We start from the raw sequence: 21,647 nt of genomic DNA, 5'->3' as shown, positions 1-21,647 counted from the left end.
CAACAGATCTCCAGGGACCTCAGGCCACCAGGGTTCCCTCCTTCCGAAATCCCCAAAGATGAAGAAGAAGCTAAATTCAGAAACAAAACGGAGTGTCCCAGGCTTTTGTTTAAGATCTTGTTCCTGATGGGGTCTAATTTAGACAACAGTCAAGAGCTCTAAAGTGAGACAGTGTCTTCATTTAAGGCTTAATATTTCGTGATGTGAAAGGTCTGACAAGTGCTAATGAATGCCCTGTGTTCCCCCTCGCTCTCCCCATGGCATGGTGCAGCCCCCTGCTATGCTGCTGCAGGTCTCCCTGCACCATCCTGGTGAAACCCAGGCTTTGCTCCCGTTTGAAGTGAAGGCGATAACATCCTTAATCTTGGTAACATCCATTTATGGTGCCCACAGCAATGGACTTCTCCTCAGGGGCTCAGCACCTCACAGAATCGAGCCTTTCAGTGAGTTCAGAGTTAATCTTTGTGCAGCTCCCTCGTGCAGCACTGTACTTTACAACCATTCTCATCTGCCAGTGCAAGTATTCATCAGGCCGATGAGCACTGCGACCGGTTTCAGCTGACACAGATTCTGCCTTTCTGTGCTGTATCAGAAGCCTGTTCCCTGCGACGCTCCTTTCAGTGCTCACCTACCTGGGAGACAGCAGCTACCTGTGAAACACATCTCCCAGGCATCTCAGTGCAAACAGAGCCTTTCCTCTTACAGACCTGGGATGGCTCTCGGTGTACGAAATTCCCTGCAGCGGTCCTTGCATGAACTGGCTGGACCGGGAGGAAAGCACGGTGAGGTGTGTGCTGGGTGCGGAAACACCCTGGCTGCCAAGGAAGCAGAACCAAGAATCTTCCTGTAATTTATTTACACAAAGCAAGGGCAATCTTCTTTGTTCCTCCAACTAAAACCGTCCCATTCCTTGACTCTAATCGTTCAATAACTTCACAAGGAGTGGAAGCATTTCCCCATCCCCTGTAGATTTTGTGCTTTGTGTTGTTGCTGGCTAGATAGATGCTGGCATGCCACTTACGGCAGCCTGCAGGCTCATGATCTTTGCATGGCTTCTTCCCCTCTAGGAATGCCATAAATAAATCACTAGGTCAGAAAGGCTGTTACATGCCTGTGGTCTCTCTCCGTCACACTGACTCTTTTTCTCTCCCCATATTCCTTCTACCTCCGTACACAGCATTTAAACCTGCCAGGAATGCTACGTGCAGTCTCCCCCTTCTGCTGGTATCTCGCTGTGCTAGGTGCAATCCGGCAGCAGATCAATCATTCATAGCCTTCGCCACAGAGGACACTAATGATCTAAGATCAGAGCAAAAAATCACATTTAGGCACAAGCTGCACTAAAGTTTTCCTTCCCCAGGAACGTGCTCACTGAACTGACAAATCAGGTTTCCAGGGAGGTGGGTTTTCAAGTGCATGGTGCTGCACAGCCAGGGTCAGGTATTCAAAAACTTTAATTTAGGATCCAGGAGGGGAGTATGATATTGAAAGTATCTGGGATATTGAAAGGACCCTATCCCGGCTGCTCCTACTGCAATTGGGGTGTCTGCAATGCCCTAAGAGCTTTTTGGATCAAATGTAGGCGATTTTTCTTTGGTGTTGGCCACCAAGAAGTGAGCTCTAGGCAAAGAAGTTCTGTTCTCGCTCCTGCAAAAGGAGCTAACCTGGGGGCCATGCTCTCCCTGCAGCTTCTGGCTAGAGCTCTTCAGGGGAAACCCCTCTGCCCTACTTTACACATTCAAAATTCCCTTTATTCTGAAGCCTGAGCAATTCACTCATCAGCTCTGCCCACCACAAAGGATCAGAAATACTAGTATAAAAGAGGGAAAAAAGCATTTATTATTGATAAGGGGCAAAATGACAGTCACAGTAGACAGAAATCAAGGGCCTTTCTAGAGCTGAAATGAGGTTTTTCATTAACGGCCTTTTGCACAGCAGTTTTTTTAGCTGTTAGCGAGAGGTGGAGAGAAGAAAAAGTTACATTCTTGATGTTACCCCTTAAGATTTTGTAATTTTTGCTAAATGGAACATATTGTTGCATCTCATGTTTTTTCCTTGCAGAAAAGTTCTCATTTGCAAGGACCATGTGTGCACGCGATTTTTTTTCTCTCTTTTTTTTTTTTATTGTTTTAATTGCTGTTGTAATCTGCACATTTTGCAAAGATTCAGATGAAAATTTTCCAAAGAACCATAAGAAGACCAGGAAAAAGCAAGGCAGCCTTCCTGCAGGTTTTCTCAGGTGTGCTTATCACTAAGGTGATAGATTTTTGAGTGGTTAGCAGCACTGTCTTGGATGGCCCCAAAGGAGGGTTATAAAGATTTCTTCTTCTTTATCTATTCCTGTGGCATTTTCTGCAGCCTTCTTTTTCACTCTGACTTCTCACAGGCAGGAACAATCTGAAATCTTAAGCTAATCTTGCAAGAAACCCCCTCTCATACATCGTGGTGCCCATGCACAGCTTATTTCTTCATCCTGCATGTAGGCTTGTTTATCCAAACTAGGTAGATTTACCTCCTCAACACAGTTGTGGAGAGTAATTAATTGGGTTTCTGTCAAGTATAGGACAAGATTAATCAAACCTGTCACCTTGAAACAGGCCAAAACTGGAGTCAGGTATGACCTGTGCTTTAAGGGTCATGAAATGCAGACAGGAGTACCGTGATGAAGGTGTCCTGCAGAAACAAACCTAAAAGAAATGCCATGTTTTAGCAGCTTTGAACAGAGCTAAGAGGCAAAATTCAAAACTGAAGGTCTCAATTCGGCATCTGAAACCTGTATCTGTTTATCAGACACTGAAACTCTACCATTACAAGTGAGAAATACTTACCAGTTTGGAATGGTCTTGGGGGGGGTGCGTTGTTAAATGCAGATCATTGCAGGTCGTATGCAAGCAATGCGCGTGCTCCATACGCGCCGAGCACACGTGCACATCCTGAGCCACTGAAAATACGGCCTTGCAATTATGTCTCTGCGGGGTAGGAAGAGCAAGGGCGACGTGGGCCAGGGTAGAATTAGGGAACAGGGCAGGTATCTTGTGCTGTTTCTGTTTCAGGATGTGGTGGGCTGACCCTGGCCGGACACCCAGTGCCCGCCCAGCCGCTCTGTCCCTGCCCAGGGAGAGAAAACAGAACGAGAGGCTCCTGGGGAGGGCAGGGCAGGGACATCGCTCAGCAGTCACCGTCACCGGCAAAACAGACCCGAAGTGGGGAAATCAGTGCAATTTATTATCATTCGGCCATGGCCAGCAGCGGCTCCGTCGAGGCTCCATTGGCACCAGGGAAACCTTCTGGCAGCTTCTCAGAGAAGCCACCTGCATAGCCCCCCTGCTGCGCAAACCCTGCCACCAAACCCAATACACAGGAATGTCAGCGAAGGGCTTCTTTGTTCCTCTGATGACCGTGCAAGACACAGGCTGCAAGTGCAGGTCTGCAGGCAAGGCTGGGCCGGCTTGGATCAGTCCGCAGTGCCCACACCGGCACTGACCTTCGGGCACCTCCTGGCTGCTGGGTTCTGCACGGCTTGATGGAAATGCAATGACCACAACAATCATCTACACTCTTCAAAGCTGAAGCATCTTTCGGCTCTTTCTCCTCCTGCCTTCTTCTGCCTTGGGCACTACGGTGTCCTTCGGCGTATCAAGGGTGAGCAAAAGATACCCAGGTTTGAGACACCCCCCAAACAGAGGGTTCCCCTGGTCGTGTGTGTGCACATATACACACGTGTGCACACAGCACTGCCACCCTGTGGCTTGCTAATCATAAAAGGGGTGGGCATGTGTGTGTGTGTGTGTGCATGTGTGTAAACTTGTTTTAGGGTTTTTTTCCCCAAAAAATGCCATGAATATGGTATAAAAGCTTCGTACAGACACATACTCTGCTCTGCCTTCCCAACATGGAGGTGCCCAGCTTGGCACGCACACACGGCCAGGCTGTAAAAGCGTGCCAGCTGTGCCGCTACAACTGGCAATATCAATACTTCACCATCAGGTTCAGATAACAGGCAATTTGCAATTGTCATACATATTCTACCTTTTCCTTTTTTTGTGTGTGCGTGGTTAATTGTGAGAGGGAGGACAGCAGACCTTATCTCTTGCGACTAGTGGTGGCAAAACTGAAAAATTGTTTTCGTTACCAGGAGGAAGGCTTTTCACATGCAAATTATCAATATCATTGTGATGTGGCATTTTTATTAATCCAAACCAATCTGACCAAAAAGAAAGAAGGATCATTCTTGTTTTATATCAAACACTTTGCTCTGACAATGGTGAGTTGTATTTGATGAAATGTTGCATGGATCACACCAGTTTTGCAATTTACTGCAGAAGAGAAAGAAATAGAAAGGACTAATGGATGGGGATGGGGTTGGGGATTTTTGGGTTGTTTGGGAGGTTTTTTTCTTTTGCTCTTTTTCTCTTTAGGACACTTCTCATAAACACCAGTCAAATTATGCCAGTTTATGTAAGCGTTTTAACTTCTCTTCTTCAACATCAAAGAAACTGATCTGGTTTTATAGATGTGAGTATTTTTGTCTCTCTATTGTGTGCAGTTCCCCTTCAGACACTGGGAAAATAAGGTCATGTTCCCTACCGAGTCCATCCCTTTCTGTTGATTTTACTTTCCTAAAATCCTAATAGAGCTTGAAATTAATACTGTTTAATTTTCTTCTCCTTTTCTTCTGAACCACCAAAGCTTTCTCGTTGCTGCTATACCACTCCGGGTATAAAGAATATGATAGACTTGGAGTCTTCCTTCCAATGGCAAATTTCCCTGAAATGAGAAAATCAGAAGGGTTTTGGCTCTTTCTCCAAGGAAGTAAAGGCTCTCCCTTCCAGCCTACGAGATGAGCAGCAGGGATGCTTCTTCACTCAGTTCAATAGGGGATGGACCACATAAAGTTACAGATCACTCTAATGTGGCTAAATTCAGATTCACTGACATGAGGATATGTCTAAATGTCTCTGCTAGGACTGCATCTCAGTGCTGTCTGCTTCTCCAAAAAGAACCATATTCACACGCCCCTTCCTATGACAAACAATTTGTCCAGCATTTGGGAGACCTTTAGACTCACAACTCCTCCAGGAGGCAGGTGAATGCACTTTAGTGATGGACCTAGTTGCTTGGGACCCAGCTGGAAAACATTTACTCAAGGGTAAATAAAGCCAGGTGAGGAGACTGACAGTGCTGGAAGCCACTTGGTTATTACCAGTGTTGCTTATTACCTCTACCCACAAGCAGAGATGCTGGAGGAGTATTCCCTGATCTCTTGCTCTGCATGGAGACCAGTGAGAGCATTCAGGAGAAGATGGAGGACATCATACCTACTGCATCAGCATCCTTCTTTCCTGCTAATGAAGTTACTGGGAAGGAAAAGACACTTTATGCCCCTTGGGAGATGCCTGACTTTCAAGGGAGGGACTGAGGGTTTCACTGGAGAAAGGACCCAGAGGCAGGTTCGTTGCCAATGAGGCAATGGAACACCACAACCCTGGTTGATACAGACTCCCATGCGTCATGGCCCGTTCATCACATCGGAGCACTGTTTAGCTGTATGAAATGGGCTGTAAACTTTGTTCATTTTGGCTGACTGATAAAGGCTATGTGTGTTTTACAGCATTACGAATGTGATGGAGAAATGTCCCCCGAGACCTCTCGCTGCACCAGGTCTTATCATTTGTCATAGCATGGCAAAGACCTTATAGGTCATCTTCTCTGGCCCTCCTTTGCTTATCCAGGACCCGCTACCTTTCTCAATGATGCCTCTCACATAGATTAAAAGCATTTTAAATATGTATTATTTTTGCACTCTCTGTGTATCCGTGCCTTTCATACCCACATCTTAAATTCATTGCCTCTCTGCCAGTTGTTTGTAAATGTCCCTAGGTGTTTAACTCTTATTCTCTGAATCCTCTGAGCTATTGTTGGTGAATATGGCTATTACATATTCCTGATATTTCTCAAAGGTCAAAAGAAAATGTAAAAATGCCATTTCTTTTCTCTTCTCCCTTCAAAGCTGCAAAATGCAATATTGTTCTGGTGCAGTTACTTTTGCCGTTATGCTAAGATATTTTTTTTTTTAAGTACACCTTATTGTATTTATTGCAAATGTTCTGGATACAGAATTATTTCCCCAAATTATTAGGAACTAGAAGATATAATAGCCTTTTATTCTGTTTCAGAACATATTACTCTACCACAACAGTCTATTTGCGACAGTTTGCTCTCATCTTCCTGCAACCCATCTTACAAATGAGACATAAAATTGAGGCTTTGGATGCTTACGGACCCAATCCTGCAACATTTATGCACCTGTTTAAGCTGAATCATGTGAGGATTCATAGTGAATTGAATGTGCAGAATGACTAACACTTGAGGAACTACGGCAATTGCTCTAAGGCAGTTTGCAGTTCTTCAGGATAATGAACAATGCATGAAACCAGGGTGCATTTTCTCCTCCTCCCCCGAACCTGGCCAGGATGCTGTAAAGGATGGACTTGGAGCGAATGCAGAGTAAAACGTCCTCTCCTGCCATCAGTGCATTCATGTCTTTCACTACAGTAAGACTCCTGATCATGCAGAATTTAGCCCTCAGCAGTGGAACAAGATTTCTAGGTTTTCATTGCAGAGTCACAGTTGGTGATGTTACACAGCCTTGTTAACTGATTACAAAATAATTCAGGAAGCTGCACGGTTCCTGCATCTTCTACATAGCTTGTGGCCTCCTTGTTCAAACCTGGCTGTACTTCAAGGTCCTGGTCCCCGTGTTTGAAGCCTGATCAGCTGAAGAATGACCTTTCTCTCTGACCTACATCTTTCAGAGGAATAAAGCAACAGATGACACCAAGTACAGGATTCAGAGAGCTCTTTCTGCAAGCCCTTAGCAGTGGAGGTCTCCAGTGAAGGGCATCAAGCTTAAATCTCAGCTTACCCTGCCAGGAGGGCTGTTTATCATTTCGGTTAATAGCAGCATTCCCATTGACTCTGCAAGAGCAGAGTCAAATCCCAGCGTGTCTTTTAAGGCAAGCTACTCAGCAGAAGCAGCATCTCAGCAGATAGGATGTCCCTGCACCTGCAAGAGTTCTCATCCAGGCAAACCAACTCCCATCACGCGCTGAATGATCCCCTCGCTTATTGCTCAGCCTCGATCGAGATTTGCGTTCTTGCACATCGCCACCGTGATTGGCAACTGAAACACAAAGATCAGACAAAAGAAGCTGAAACACCACCTGGGATGGAGCTGAAAAAGATGCAGGAGCAGATATCTCCATCTGTATTCTCGAGGATGGGAAGCCAGCTGCGGTGTGGTGCTCCGGAATCACAGGGGACTGGTGCTCTGTCCTGCTGCATCTCGGGAAACCCCGATGTCAGTCCCTGCATCAGCAAGGTCACCTCGAAGCCTATTTCCTCATCCTCAGGCCAGTCACACTGCTGTGAAACACCAGGATAGAGTGAGCATAAGGAGTCCAAGAAGAATAAAACAGAAGGAAAATTAGGCTTTTCTCAGATTTATGCAGAAGGTGAATTATGGGGCTACTTACACCACCTAAAATCACTTTCTCCCCAGGGGCCTGAATATGCTCTATTATAAAAGCTGTATACTGGACTGTAAATTTGCCATATATGCTACAGTGTAATTGTACCAGACTTACCTATGTTGCAATTTTTATCTATAAACATAGCAGTGATTTGTTTGTCTCCTCTTTCGACAAGAGTTTCAGAATACCTGGGAAAGCACATGGGCCATAACGTGCTCCTTCCACCATTGAATCCAGGTAAAAAGTCTTCTGCTGATTCTGCCTTCCCGTACACAGCACCAGCATCATGCATCCCTGTACGTTATGGACACCCTTACCCCAGTGCAAAGCACCTTGGCATCCTCGGTAGGAATCACACAGCACTGACAGCACATCGTGCCCTGAGCGAGGTACTTTTGTATTGATGCAAAAAGCCGTGCACAGAAGGGAAAATGGCAGCTTTCCAAGTGGCCCCAGTTAATAGCTCTGTTTTGCTTAATGGTTTCTCCCATTCAGACTAAAGATGCTGTTTTAAATATGTAAGCAATTAGTATCTCTCTCTCTCAACACATCTGTGCTTCTTCTGTCTGCTGCATTATAAATCCACTGTGTCCCTCCCCAGCTCGGCGGTGCATGTATCACCAGATACTCTGATTTTCAGCAACTTTCCGGTCCGAAAGAATTGTGCTGGGATTTGGAGACACTTTGCCAGGCTGGCCTTGCCTAAGCCCTGGCAATGCCGGCATCTCCTCTGCAGGGCTGGAGGGAAAAGACCCCTCGGTCTTTCTCTGGCCACTCCTCGGTCCAGCCAGTCCCTCTTCTTCCCAACTTCCATACACTTTCCCTTTCCGGGTAGAACCCGCAGCCTTTTCTCTCTGTAACAAAATCCAAGGGTACGCCCGTGGCTTGCGGGAGGCTGCTCACCAGGGCTGGGAGCGTGGCAGGGATGCATCCACGCACCTGGAAGCAGAGCCCCACGTGCGGTTCCTGGCTCACGTAAATTCTGCCGGTCCAAACTCCAGCGCGATTTAAAGAGCTGTGGAAGGACCGGTGTGCCGATGATGCTCGGCATTTATAGTACTGCAGGGAATTATTGTGACTAAACCGGGAATTACTAGTCATTAGGCGTGATTAGTTATTCACCATCTTTTTTTACAAAGTGTCTTCCAGCCCAGCAGATCTGCGCGCGCCGAGGCGCGGGTGCGATCCCCGCCACCGCGGGCCGCGGTCACCTTTGTCTCGTTCCATCGCAGTTTTTCTCCGTTCGGGGAGAATCCACCCGCCGGCGCCTCCTGCCCCGCCAGGACCGACCCCGCCGCACCGCGCCCGGCAGCGGCCGCGCCAGGGCCGCGCCACCGCCGAGCGACCCCGCGGGCGGGGGGGGCGCGGCGGGGACCCCCCCGGGGCGCGGGGCGGCCGCTGCCGGGACGCGGCGGGGCCGCGCCGCAAACTTTGGCGGCGGGGGGCGGCGGGGCCAGGGCCCGCCCCGAGCGCCCCCTCCCGCGCCGGGCGGGGCGGGACGGGCGCTCCGCGGGCGCCGAGGGGCGGAGCGGCCCCGCCGGGCGGCGGCGGCGGCGGCGGCGGCGGCGCCGAGCCGGGACGCGGCGCCGCGCTCCGCACCCCGCGGAGCGGCGCGGAGCGGCCCAGCCCGGCCCGGCCCGGCCCGGCCCAGCCCAGCCCAGCCCGGGAGCCATGCCGCTGCCGTGCCGGGGCTGGACGCTGGCGCTGCTCACGCTGCTCGTCGGTTTCCTCATCTTCGCCGATATCTCGGAGATCGAGGAGGAGAGCGGGTAAATACCCCTTCCGCGGCGCGCAGAGGCGCGGAGGATAGGGGTGCCGGAGGCGGAGGCGGCGGAGGCGGAGGGGGCGGGCGCCCGGACAGTTTCTTTGTCTCCCGCTCTCCCGGCTTCTTGCGGCGCCGAAGTGGGAAGGAGCTCGCTCCGCTCCCGCGCAGCGCCGCGGAGCCGGCGGCAGCCCCGGGCGGGACCGCCCCGCCGGCGGGCAGGACGGGGCGCGCCGGGGCTCGGGGCCGGGGGCAGCCGCGAAGGTCCGGGCGCGGGGGCGGGAGCTGGTACCGGTCCCGTTAGAGACGCTGAGGTACCGGTCCAGGCAGGGATGCTTCAGCAGGCACCGGTCCGGGTAGGGATGCTGGGGTGGGTACCAATCTGATTAGAGATGCCGGAGCAGATACTGGTCTAGAGAGAGGGGTTTGGGCGCAGGCAGAGCTCAGGTGTTGATGGACTGATGGAGCAGGTCCCTAAGCAGGATACGGGTGCGGGCAGTCTGCCGGCCAGGGGTGGTGGGGCAAGCTGCAGCCCTGGGGGCTTTGGGTGCCAGTACTGGTCCGGATGGGCGTGGCAGAGCGGGCACCGGCCTGCAGGGGTGATGGATAAGGGAGAGGTCTGCAGGGTGCTGGAGCAAGGACCAGTCCGTGGGGTGGGAGAGATTGTGCAGGGACCAGTTGGCTGAGGGTGATGGAGCAGGGTGGGAGAGCTCAACCCACTTGTCTGTCCCCACGGGCTGCGGCAGGGGCTTCATGTTTATCACCCCTTCCTGATCACTTCCATGGTGGGTGTTTACCTGGAGGTGCCCTGTACAACAGGGGCTGAAGCAGCCCCTGTATCTGAGGAGAGGAGCAACACCCTACCCACCACATAAACCCCATCTCTGAGAGCTGCTTGGAAACTTAGGGAATGAGAAGAACAAATGTGGAGGGGAGGGTTTGCATTAACTTCAGGAACTCACTTACAGCAGTGTGGGAAAACAAATCAAGTAATTCTAGTACTGTGGAGTGTGCTTGTGGCACCCAAATTGCTGAAGGTCTTTTTGTTTGGGACCCGGTGGCATTGTCCACTGCGCTACATTAACACAAACACCTGGCTGAAATTATAAATGAAATGCAGTGATGTTTGTCATTGTTTCTTTGTTATATTGTATTGGGTGCCACAGGCGCGAAATGCTTAAAGGTCACTAGCCTTGTCCAGAAGCATCCAGCACCGGACTGTAGGTTACCAGGCTAGATGAATTGTTGCTCTGCAATGAGCTGCCACTATCTATATAATAATAAAGGAAATTAAAATCTTCAGAAGCATCCTCCCCATCAGACAGGCTGCTCCGATCCCCCTGCTTTTCTCCTATCTCCTTTTCTGGCTTCTGTTCTTTCTTCTCTCTCCTCATCTATCTGCTAGATCTGTCTGCTAGAACTCACTGTGCCCTTATTGAAAATCTATTCTGCTTTGTTACTTACTTGTCCTGTTTTTCACCTTGGTTCATTAGGGTTTCCTAGTGTTGTGGGTTTTTTGCTCTTCTCTTTTCTGTACCGTGTATGGAAATTGGATGTTTGCTGGTTGCTTATCTCCAAGCCCTGGCATCTGAGTTTGCTGCTGTAGTTCCTCCAAGGAAGTACAGCCAAGCAGTGCAGCGGCAGAGACGGCAACAGGGTCAGATGAGTTCTGCAGAAACAGCGAGCAGCTAGTTTCATACAGCATTTCAGAAATTGTAGTGCACAAGGTAACTAGAAACTCCCTATACCCCAGGGAGTGAAGGAAGGGGTCCTGCAACCAGTGCCCTCTAACATGCGTTAGTCCTAGATCCTTCACAGAGAAGTTCCTGCACCCACCGTGCTTCCAATACAAAGATGCACAATGCAGAGGTGGGACTCTGCTGTATCAAGAAGTAATCACGAAGAAGGGCTCACTGACCCCTTCTCTTGCTTTGCCCTCTCCCACCCACTTCTTCTCCCCATTGCATCTCTGAAGTGGCTCAAGTTTGATGAGCTTCTTCATCCCGAACACAGCAAGGGGCCAAACACTGTTTGTCTTACACCGTAAGCTCTTAGCACGGGAGCCTGGCACAAAGAGCACTTCATCGCTGTGTGCTGCTGTGGTACCAGGAATGGTCAACACAACCTTCTGACCTGGCTGAAGTGTATTGCTGGGGAGATGTGGAAAAGCTGAGTGCTTGAGCCGCAACAGGTCAGGGAATGATAAAGAACTTTAAACTTCGAGGGCCACATCATAGCAGCATCTTTTGCAAACAGGTCCTGTAGGTAAAGGGGACTGTTTGACAGCAAAAGTGCACAACAGTGTAGGGAAGAGACCCTTCCAAAGTTTCCCAGGAGCTGTCTGTGTGTCCAGGATCAAAAAGCTCCTCTCCTTGAGAGGTTTGGGAGGTACCGGGTATTTGTGCAGCTCTCCCCCACATCAGGAATATTTGGCTGTTGTATCATGTGGCTCAGCAGCCCCCTCCGCACCCCCACAGGCCATCTTTGCTTTGGTCAGCAGAGCCCAAGCTTAGGGAAAGCAAAGAGCTGGCCAAGTGTCCCCTGGCAGGCTCACGGCACTGAGGGGGGCTGGGAAATGCAGGCAGGTGCAACTCCTTTCTTCTTTTTCCTTGGCATCGAAACACTCTCTAATTATTGTGAGGAGCGAACAGCTTGCCCACTTTTACACATACCCTGCCCCCTGCCTGTGATTTGGATTGTCTTTGGAAGAATATGCCTCATACGGGTGGGAGCAGGGGGGAGCATATTTCTCTCACCTACAAATACTGAGAAACTGCAGAAAGAAAGAACCAAGTGTTCATTAGTTACAAAGTAAGAATATAATATTGCTGGCAAAAGGACAAAAAAAAAAAATTATGCTGTTTCCCCGGACAATAAGTTCCCAGCATCACAGGTGAAGGGAGGTGGGAGCCAAGGGCAGCTGGAGCTGTTCTGCCTGCCAGAGGCTTCTGAGAAAGATGTTTGCTCCTTAAGCAGTCCCATCTTGCTCCTCCAGATATTCTTATAACACCTCCCGCAGCCGGGAGATACTGAGACAAAGAGGTGTCAGGGCAGGGATGAAAATTCAGCAGTTTTCTTGCTCCTGATGCTGTGTTGCTCTTGTTAGCCTGTTCCTCCCACACTGTAGCCACCCCTGCACGTGGGTTTTCATCCTGCTACATCCCTGTCATTATGTATACGTATCACCTATAGACGCATCGCTTGAATTGCATGCTCGGCGATGCTGCGGGATGTCAGCGGGCAGGCAGGCAGGCTCGTCCCGCTCGCCTTGGCTCGCTCCTCGCGCTCGCCGGCCCGTGCTGCCACCGGGAAGCATTGCCATTACCATTGCCAACGGTCCTGGCACTTGGTTCCCCAACAACCACCTGGTTCTGGGCTGCTGAACTTTTCCTTCAGCCCGGTGGCGCCTGCGTTTCCCTCCCTCCATCGCTTCGGCTCTTTGTTTCCCTGCGAGGAAACAAAAGACACATTCACGTCTGTCTTGGGGAACACGAATGCGATCGCAGGCATTTCTTCATCCAGCCCAGGGCAGGGGAGCAGGCCAGACCTCTGGCCGCTGAGGAAGACAAAGGATTCGGCACTGAGTGGAATAATTATTGCCGGTGACGAGGAGGAAAATTCTACTCCAGTTTAAAGGGACTCTTTGTTACTACGCGTCTGCTGTACCAGTTCTGCAGGGGTCCGGCTGTGTCCTGATTGTCTGTAGAGGGAGCTGGTGACCCGCTGCCACCAGGTGACTTCTCAAATTAGCCCGTGAGCCATCTTAGGGAGCACTTGACACTTGGTAATGGGATGGTCTTAATATGAGTCAACCTTTTCTCTGCTAGTCCAGACCACATGCCTTTCCATCCTGATTACAAGAGGAATTATATTCTGCTCTTTTTAAGTGATGAATTGGAGTATCTAATATTGCTGGCCTGCCTGGCAGCTTGTCAGTAAATTGCCACTTTTTCCTCCTGTGCCCTTTTCCAACACCTGCCTTTCAAAGGCTTAGTAATGCCACAAAGAGATTTTGTGTCCTTTACGGTGGCTGATGTGCTTGCTCTGAGTGGTCTGTAGCGTGCTGTAGTCGTAACACTTCATGTCAGGGTTGGTCCGTGGAGTATAAATGTCCTGCTTAGATCTTTCGGGCTGTGATTCACTATGCCTGACCCAGAGTTAGTCTAAGACTTGCTCTCCACCGGAAAGTTTTGTTGAAAAAAAGTGCTATATTCTACCAACATACACTTTTGTGCACTCACACAGCGGTTGCGCACAAACCGACAATTATCCAGGTTAGTCTGGAGGAGTAATACCTCTGCAGGACAGAAGCCCACAGACACCCTGTAACCATTCACGTAAACGGAGCCAACAGAGAGACCTTTGTATTCGTTGGGTATGGCAGGGCTCTAACAAAAGCCCCATGACACATCAGGCTGGAAAATAAAAGCAATGTTGGAGCACTGATTTGAGTAAGAAAATACTCAGTGTAGGTTTTGATTGCAACTCTTCTGACCGTAACTTGAGCTCAAGCAGCCGATTTCAGGTTGGTTGCAGAGCTCCCCTTCCTCCCTGTAAAAGAGCTTCATCTCCTGCTGCCCTGCGGGGCAGGGGTGGCTGCCGCAAAGACGTATCCAAACCCCCTGTGCTCCTGCCTAGAGCGAGCTGAAGGAGATGAATATCCATAGCTTGTTTCCTTAAGCTGATCAGCTCCAAGGGAATGGTGGGAGCAGCGGTACTTGCAGGGAATCGATGTGTGGCAGGAGGGCTGGGAGCAGCGGGATGGAAGGCACTAGCAGACCCCCAAGCAATCCAGTGGAGCAAAAAGAAAACCCGGTGCCGTGAATGTAACTAGTCCTAAGGCCTTTCCAGTACAACTGGTGAAAAGTTACTCTTCGGTCCAGTCCTGATTGTCAGCAGCTTGCAAGACCCCGGGAGGGGATTTCTGAGCTTGCCAGTGAGTAGGGCAGCAGCTGTGGTAGGGGGAAGCACGTTGCCAGCCAGCCCTTCTTGGGTGCAGAGCTGCTGAAGCCCCCAGCAACCAGAGCAATGAAGCGAGCAAAGCAATTCCCACAAGGGCTTCAGGTTTCCCTTTTCCCCAGGTGGGCTTTTTGTTTCCCATCTCTAACCCCGCAAATGCACAATTCCGGCCTGGAATGCAAAGGAGACCTTTTTCTCCCTGCAGAGAACAAGGAGGTGCAAAGGGTTCGTTTAGCGAAGGCTTGTTGAGCAGCTAACGGCGAGGTTAAGTGCTGCAGCCGTCAGCAGTGCGGTGCCCGCTCCTCCATCCTACTGCCGTACTCGTGGGCAGAGAGCAAAGCCCTGGGACTTCAGCCATCAGTGACACAGCAGATCCTGCTGCCCGTGGGCCCTCCTGGCCTCTCCCGGACATGGATGAAGGGATGGATCAGTTTTCTCTTGCATTCTCTGCAGCAGCTGTGGTTATTCTGACTGGACATCACTTCATTGGTGCCTACTTGTGTGCCAGGTCTGCTCCGATCTTCCAGGAAAGCCTTTAACAGGAGCTCCCTTATCTTTCCTTGGGCTTTCAGGCTACACATACTTTGTTTTTTCATCCCTGAGACCAGCACTATTTAAATAGATCTACAGGCATAGTTGCTATAAAAACAGTTGTTACCAAGACAGACTTCTAATTGCCTCCATCATTCGTTTTCCCTCGGCCTGGGTCATCCTCAGCAGCAAGAAATAAACCCAAATGACAACACTAGACAATAATTATTTTGCCATTTCTATGGTTTCCGTCCCCAGTTGCCTCTGGAAACAAGGGAGCTCCCTGACACAGAAGTTCACTGGAGGAACAGTTTCAGGTCTCCTTCAGCAGACACCACAGCAGAGCAGGCTGGTGTCAGCAGCTCTGCCCCTTGTAAGGCAATAGAAAAAAGATGGAAAAACAAAAAGAAGAAAAAAAATCTTTACAGCTCTTTTTTGTTTGTGTTCCCACTGTAAATCTAAAGTACTCCTTCTCTTGACTGAGCAGCAGCCTTGGTGGTGCTGGTGGCCTTGGATGATGCGTCCTCAGCAGCAGCAGCTACGCTGGCTGTGATGAGGAAGCGAGGGGGCTGATCCAGGGAGATGGGCACCACCGCACTGCCAAAACCTGCAGGGGAGCAGCGATGGTGAGAGGGCAGGCTGGAAGCAGGAAGGTAGATGAGCCGGGAGGGCAGCGCATGGTAGAGGTGCTCGGTGTGTGGGTGGTGGGACCAAAACTGTCCTCCTGAAGCAGCGAGTGATGCTACAGCACAAATGCCATGTCCTGACCATCAAGTAACCATGTCAGGAGACCTTGCACCAGCCCCGGGGTGATTGTCGCTCTTGGGGGTGTTGCTACAAGGCAGAAATGCTGTCAGCTTTAGGAATGCTGCCTTTCACCAGGCGGTCAGCAGCTTCATCACCCCGACCCAGCTAACTCTGCTGGCCCCGCTGCTGACCCTTCGGAGGTTCCTTGTTTGCACAGCATTTGATTCATCGAGCTGGCTGCTTGTGCACGGGGTCAGCTCTTTCCAAATTTAAGTGCTGGACTCCTCATTGCTACTGCAAATAAAGTCCTTGTTATTGCATACAGAAATCCACTGGGAGTATCACAACCACAAAAAAAACCTCCAGGCTGGCCATCTGCATGCTGAGCATGCCGTCCCTCCCCAGCCAGTGCTCTTCACGGGCAGGGCTTCTTTTAAAAGCACATAGTGTCACAGTCACGACACAGTGTTGAAGTGCGCTCTCAAGGCTTCCCTCAGTCAAACAGCATCACAGTGGGCTTCAGGTCACCTGTGTGTCTGGCAGCTCTGAATTGAAGGATGGTTCTTCCACCGTGACCCGTCACCTCCCAGCCCAACCTTTACCAGCATCTTCAAGACAATAATTCAGCTCTCAGCCAGTGGCTACAACAGGGGATGTTTTCCCCTGTGAAGGTTAAGCACCATCATAAGGCATCTCCAGCGCCTTTTCTGACACCCAGAAACATACTTGACTGCGAACCAATAGCTGCTCAGTTGGTAATCCAACAACTTCTTACTGCTGCCTGGATTTCCATGGCTTTATGAGCCAGGGGAAGAAGAGGAGGCCAAGCTCTGAAGCCACTATTGGCTTTTCAGTATGTGGTATCTGGACATTGTCACCTGGGGGACTAAGTCCTTGCGAAGCTCCTGGGACGGCTCCGTTGCTGGTGCGTGCCTGTAATGGTGGGCAAATAGCTCAGGTAGTTGCTAGGGGCAGCTCTCACCCAGGCGCTCCCAGTCCGCTTCATGTAGGCACCAGGTGTTATTTTGAGGATGCTCGTACAGAAGAACCACCCCAGTAGGATGTTACTGCCCGGGAGAGGTCCTCGGCATCCATGCCCACAGTGACAGAAGAAACCAGACAAGACTGTTGGTATTCCAAGGGGCTCCACAGAACAGTGGTAAAAGCAGGCAAGAGATGGGAGGGTGAGCCGGAGGGCCCACAGCCCCTCAAATGTGGTATCTTTTCATATTGCACCATTCCCATTTCCTAAGGTGTGTGGCATCCAAGATGCTGCAGGAGCCACTGGGATTTCTGCCTTTTGGGATGCAAATGCTCGGGGTGACAGGATCTGCTGCAAGACTGATGCTGTGCTGTTTGTGCTCCCTGATAGCTCTGCTCTGTTGGCTGAAAAAATTATCTCAGGAAAAATGTATAATGTAGACACATTTTTTAAGTAGTGAGGCTTTTGTCTCTGCTCCTTTCTAGGTCTTTGTTGGGCTTTTGGGGTTTTTTCCTTCTGTCTTCCAGAAGGGGAAAGCTAAATACACAAACACACACCCCCTAGTCCCAAGCCCCTCACTGGATCCTTTTTGCCTGCTTCAGTGTCTTTTTCTTTGTTGGCTGTTTAATTAACAGAGCCAAAGAAAGCAAGGTGATGCCAGGAATAAATGTCTAATGGAAGACCTGAGATGAAGGAGGGAGTAAGGTCCTGCCAGTAAGCAGGATGGAGAGAGGTAAAGGGTGTGACATCTGAGCCCTGTAAGCATGTGAGTATTTTTTCTTTAGAGCAGCAATAAAACAAGATCATCGTGGGGCGATCAAGTCAGGCCACGCTGATGTTACGGTGAATGCACGTGGGTGTGAGACCTGACACTCTACAGGTGTGAGAGACTTTTCTGGCTCAGGGGAAGCGCATTGGAGCACATTTCTGGCTTGGGAGCAGAGCCTGAAAGTCCTGGACCATAGCTTCCTGGTGGGCAGCAGTAACCATCAGGCTTTTCTGAGCATCCTCCTGCCTCTTACAGGTCCTTCAGAGCAGGTGGCTGGAGGCAGGGACAGGGATTTGGTCCTGGTGTTCCCATTACCCCAGCGCAGAGTGATCCCCCAGCACAGGCTGCCATGAGTGTTCCTCGTGTCCTTTAGTTGTCAGAGCTGCACTGTTCCTGCTGGGTCTTCACCAGTTTTGTCACGTCAGTGTTTCAGCCTAATTGGCTTATTCCCTATTAAGCAATAGGTGTCTCTGTTTTGCCAACTCATGTGTCTTGATTCCTGCGTCCTCAGTGCATGCTTGCGGTGATTACACCGTGATTTGCAGCCAGGCAGAAATCTCAGGGCCAAGCCCTGCTCTCAGTTACACGGGAACTGATGTGGAGCCACGGTCACCACCTGACAGGTAGGGATGCTGAGCACCTCTGACCTTCCCAACTTGTGGCTACTGGGATGGAGCCTGCAGGATGGATGGTGCGATGGAGGTGGGATTGGGGCATGAGAGGAGATGATCAAATAAGCAAGGCTGGTTTGCATGAGACTGGCGGAACGGTGTTTTCCATGGCGGGTAATACCAAGTGCTGTGGGCAACAGCAAGGCCATCGGCTGATGGATTCACACCAGATCTGCTTGGCTTGCTGGAAGATGCTATGCCACCAGCCTGCCTGGCCAAGCACTGCCCCTGCAGCTTGTACGCTGGAGCTGCACTGGGATCCCAGTGGGGGAAGGTGGTTTTCCTGAAAGCCATGGTATGGGCGCACTCTCCCAAATGTGGTCATATGACTTGATAGAAAGAATGAAACCTGGAGCAGTAAAAATAGCACCTGATATTTAGGAATTTTTTGACACTCGGGCTGCCAAGATGTGACAATATGAACAAGTGAGATTTTAAACACAGCAAAGTGTGATTTCAAATGTCTCATCAAGATATATTGCAGCATCCTTCATCCTAGCAGGCACACTTTAGAAATGTCTTCCCAATTAATCCCTACAGAGGGAACCTTCCTTGCCAGGAGAGTGCAGGTACGCAGGGCTTCCCAGTGGCCACCGCTTCTCTTAGCCGCAATCTCCTCCACACCGCGGTATGAAAGCCTCAAAAGCAACCGGTGAAATGTCGCAGGGAGTGATCTGCATGTGTCAGATGTCCTGGCTTCTCCCAGTGTGTTACAACACGTGATGCAGGAAGGCGAGATGAGAAACGAGCCTGCAAGAGCCGCATTTCTGGATGGGGGAAGACCGGTGTTAGGGAGAGTGCACAATGTTGTTTGACTACGTGATCCCAAGGTTCAAAAGTGCATCTGTGATCCCATCGCTTCTCACCTGGCTTTGGCTTTTGTTTCTGATTTGCAAGTTGGTTTACATGTGGGGCTAACCAGCAGTGAAGGCTTTCCTCTCCAAATGTCTCTCCCATGGCAGCAGAACATTTTATGGATGTGGGTGGACTTTGACCTAAACCCCACAGAAACCGCTTGAGTGGCTTGTGAGAAGCCCACAAGGGGACTTGCTGGTGAATGTGGCCTTCCTCCATCTTTTCAGCGAGACTCTGACATGCAGATGGAAAGCCAGGATATGGTCCCCAAGGCATCCAAGTTTCCAGCCTCTGGGCTCAGTTGCTGCTCAGTTTGGGCTCCTGGGACGCCTTTGCTTCTCCACCCTGCAGGACAGGCTGGACAGGTTGGCACTTGGAAGCCAGTTAATTCTCTTCCATCGACAATTTGGAAATATGGCAATTTTCCCCTAAAAGCCCTGGAGTCACGTTTGCTGCTCTGCTGGTCTCAACATAAACCTTGGATTTCAGGGAAGAGGAAGGAGAGTGGAAACCTGTATCCTGGTCCACATTTCACAGCACTGGCCTGAGAGAATCCTGCCTCATCTTTGAGGGCTCAGGGAGCACATGGCTTGGCTGAATGACTGCACTGCCCTCAGGAAAATGAATTCACTCACTTCCTAGGGCACTCGGCGCATCTAAGGCCACCTCCAAGGGGGCAGCATGCAGGTGCCAGCTAGTCCCTGACACTGCAAGGGTTGGTTTATGCCTGTGAATGCACCTGAGATTATATACCACTGTCAGCATCAGCAGGAGCAAGTCTATCAAGTTGGGGGGGGGAGGGGGGCGATCTGTGTGTTTGTATTTCCTTTCCAGTGGCTGGGCAGTGTATCCCTTTCCCCAAAACTGTAAGTTACAGCGACTGGGTCCATCTGGCCACAGAGCAGCATCCTGCAGAGGGTCTGTGAGCATCCCGCCCCGCATCCATCTCTGCCCGGCTGCCTCAGGGAGAGCCATGGGTTGGGAGGGCAGTGATCGTGAGGGGGTGGTCCCTGACCAGGCCTGGAATTCTGCTCGTGTGCTCTTCAGATGGAAAACAGCAGATCTGGTCTCGAGAACAACATCAGAGCAATCCTTGAAAAGCAAAGTAAATATAGGTGGCGATTTTGGCGTTTTTAAGAGACACAGACTGCCTCATGGGTACAGCCTGTAGCTTCAGGAGACCAACGGCTGCATGTGCTTTTCAGGCCAGTGAGACCTTTTCAGATCAATTCTTGGCGTCCTCTGGGTGATGTGTCCTACCCTTTCACCCAGCAAGACCTGCACTCGGCGCTCAGCGAGTAGAGAGCAGCATTTCCAAGAGGACAGGTCTGCTGTAAGCCCATGCCTGCTCCTGTCCTGGCTTGGGGGATTGCCATTTTGTGACGTTAGGGGCCAAGCCACTTCACCCCCAGCGTCCCAGCTGTCAAACCATAAAATGCGTGTAACACAAAAGCAAGTTGTGAAAACTTAATTAGTAAGTGTTAATAATTTGAACCCCTCAGATAAAAATTGTGGCACTCTGAACTCTCTTTCCAAGGAATTCAGATGGATAAATTCTGCTTAACAGTCCCCCAAAGGATTATTATCTCTTTTTTATATCTCTTCCTTATGTGAAGAAGGGAGAAGAGCTGAACTTGGGTTGCCTAAGGTGAGGAAGAGGCAGAGGTTTTGTTCCACCAGGAATGGGCTCCACAAATGTGGCTAAATGGGTGGTTGGTTACAGCTGCAATTTCTAGCTAGCTCATGCTTCTTGTGCCCGCTTCCAATGTGTATTGTCTGTCACAGATGCTGGGGGGAAGCAGGACTTGGAGGTGGGTATCATAAAATATCCATGGAAAACCCATTTTTTAATTTGTAAGGTTGAGAATATGGATGCATAAAGCCTGCTCTTAGAGATCCGCTCGCCCAAAGAGGCTGTGTGACCTACTTGTTCAGTCAAAGCAGCTTTGATTTCACATATCGAAATTGCTCGAAGCAAGACCGAACCGTACCTAGCAACAATTAAGAGAATCATTTAAGAAGTGGGAAACGATGAAAAGGGAAACAAAAACCCTAAACAGCCCATTCATAGTGAGTGAATAAAAAAAGTCTTCGCATACCTGATTTGTCAGAAATTATTCATCCAAGAAAATTTGGACCTGAACCATAAGACAATTTTTCTTTTTTATCCTCTGATATATGAATCAGTGTCACTCTACATCTGAGCACAGAATGTTTTGACCTATATAATATCTTAGATAGTGGAAATGCAGCTTGAAAATCTCAAAGCAAAAATGAGAAAGGATGGCATAAGCCAGTAATATGGCATTAACACATATAGATGCAACTTATCACTGGAAAACATCCCAACAGAAGTCAAAAGAAGAGCGCTTTGTAAATAATAGGATTAGGAAGCAGGTTGGTACTTTGTGGAGCTGGCTATACAATCAAACTGATAACAACTAGATTAATAAGGCAATTCAATCTAAACACAGTGTAGCACTAGAAAGCTTTTCAAAATCAATGCCTATCTGTGCAATTTTAATCGAGGTTGGTCTTTGCCTTTTGAAGCCAAGAGATTTGAAACTCCAGGTCAGCAAGGTATAATAAAATGGGATGACTTTTTTTTTTTTTTTGAACGTGTGCCTCTTAATTAGTGCCCTCCATTTCTTAATGTTTTCCTCTTCCCAGGTGGGGGAAGTGAAGCAGTACAGTGATGTTGGCTTGCCTGTGTTGGTAATGCCATATGGCAGACCTTGGAAAACATTGTGTTTGGCTAAACTACGGGTGTTTTGAGCAGCTGGTTTGCCTGGCTGGTACCCGCCGGTGGGATGAGCTGAGCAGGATGGCTGGGCAGAGC

The 21,647-nt window shown here is 49.9% G+C and overlaps 1 protein-coding gene and 1 long non-coding RNA gene across 3 annotated transcripts in view; one reads left to right on the top strand and one right to left on the bottom strand.

Moving 5' to 3' along the window:
* Window positions 1-1,909: 1,909 nt before the first annotated feature.
* On the bottom strand, window positions 1,910-8,863 carry LOC121090851. Its single transcript, XR_005828751.1, has 3 exons — window positions 7,647-8,863; window positions 6,926-7,183; window positions 1,910-4,767 (listed from the first exon to the last, which is right to left on the bottom strand). It is a non-coding gene; the product is annotated as an uncharacterized LOC121090851 (long non-coding RNA).
* Window positions 8,864-9,112: 249 nt separating this feature from the next.
* ST8SIA2 (ST8 alpha-N-acetyl-neuraminide alpha-2,8-sialyltransferase 2) overlaps window positions 9,113-21,647 on the top strand; it is a 32,046-nt gene continuing 19,511 nt past the window's right edge. For both annotated transcript variants that reach the window (XM_040602237.1, XM_040602235.1), the window contains exon 1: window positions 9,113-9,301. In XM_040602237.1, the coding sequence (XP_040458171.1) occupies window positions 9,204-9,301 (98 nt within the window). In that variant the 5' untranslated portion in view covers window positions 9,113-9,203. The remainder of the gene's footprint in view (window positions 9,302-21,647) is intronic.

The sequence above is a fragment of the Falco naumanni genome, chromosome 7, assembly GCF_017639655.2.
Source record: "Falco naumanni isolate bFalNau1 chromosome 7, bFalNau1.pat, whole genome shotgun sequence".
Taxonomy (NCBI): domain Eukaryota; kingdom Metazoa; phylum Chordata; class Aves; order Falconiformes; family Falconidae; genus Falco; species Falco naumanni.
Note: the sequence above shows the minus strand (reverse complement) of the source record. Positions and strands in the feature narration are given on the sequence as shown.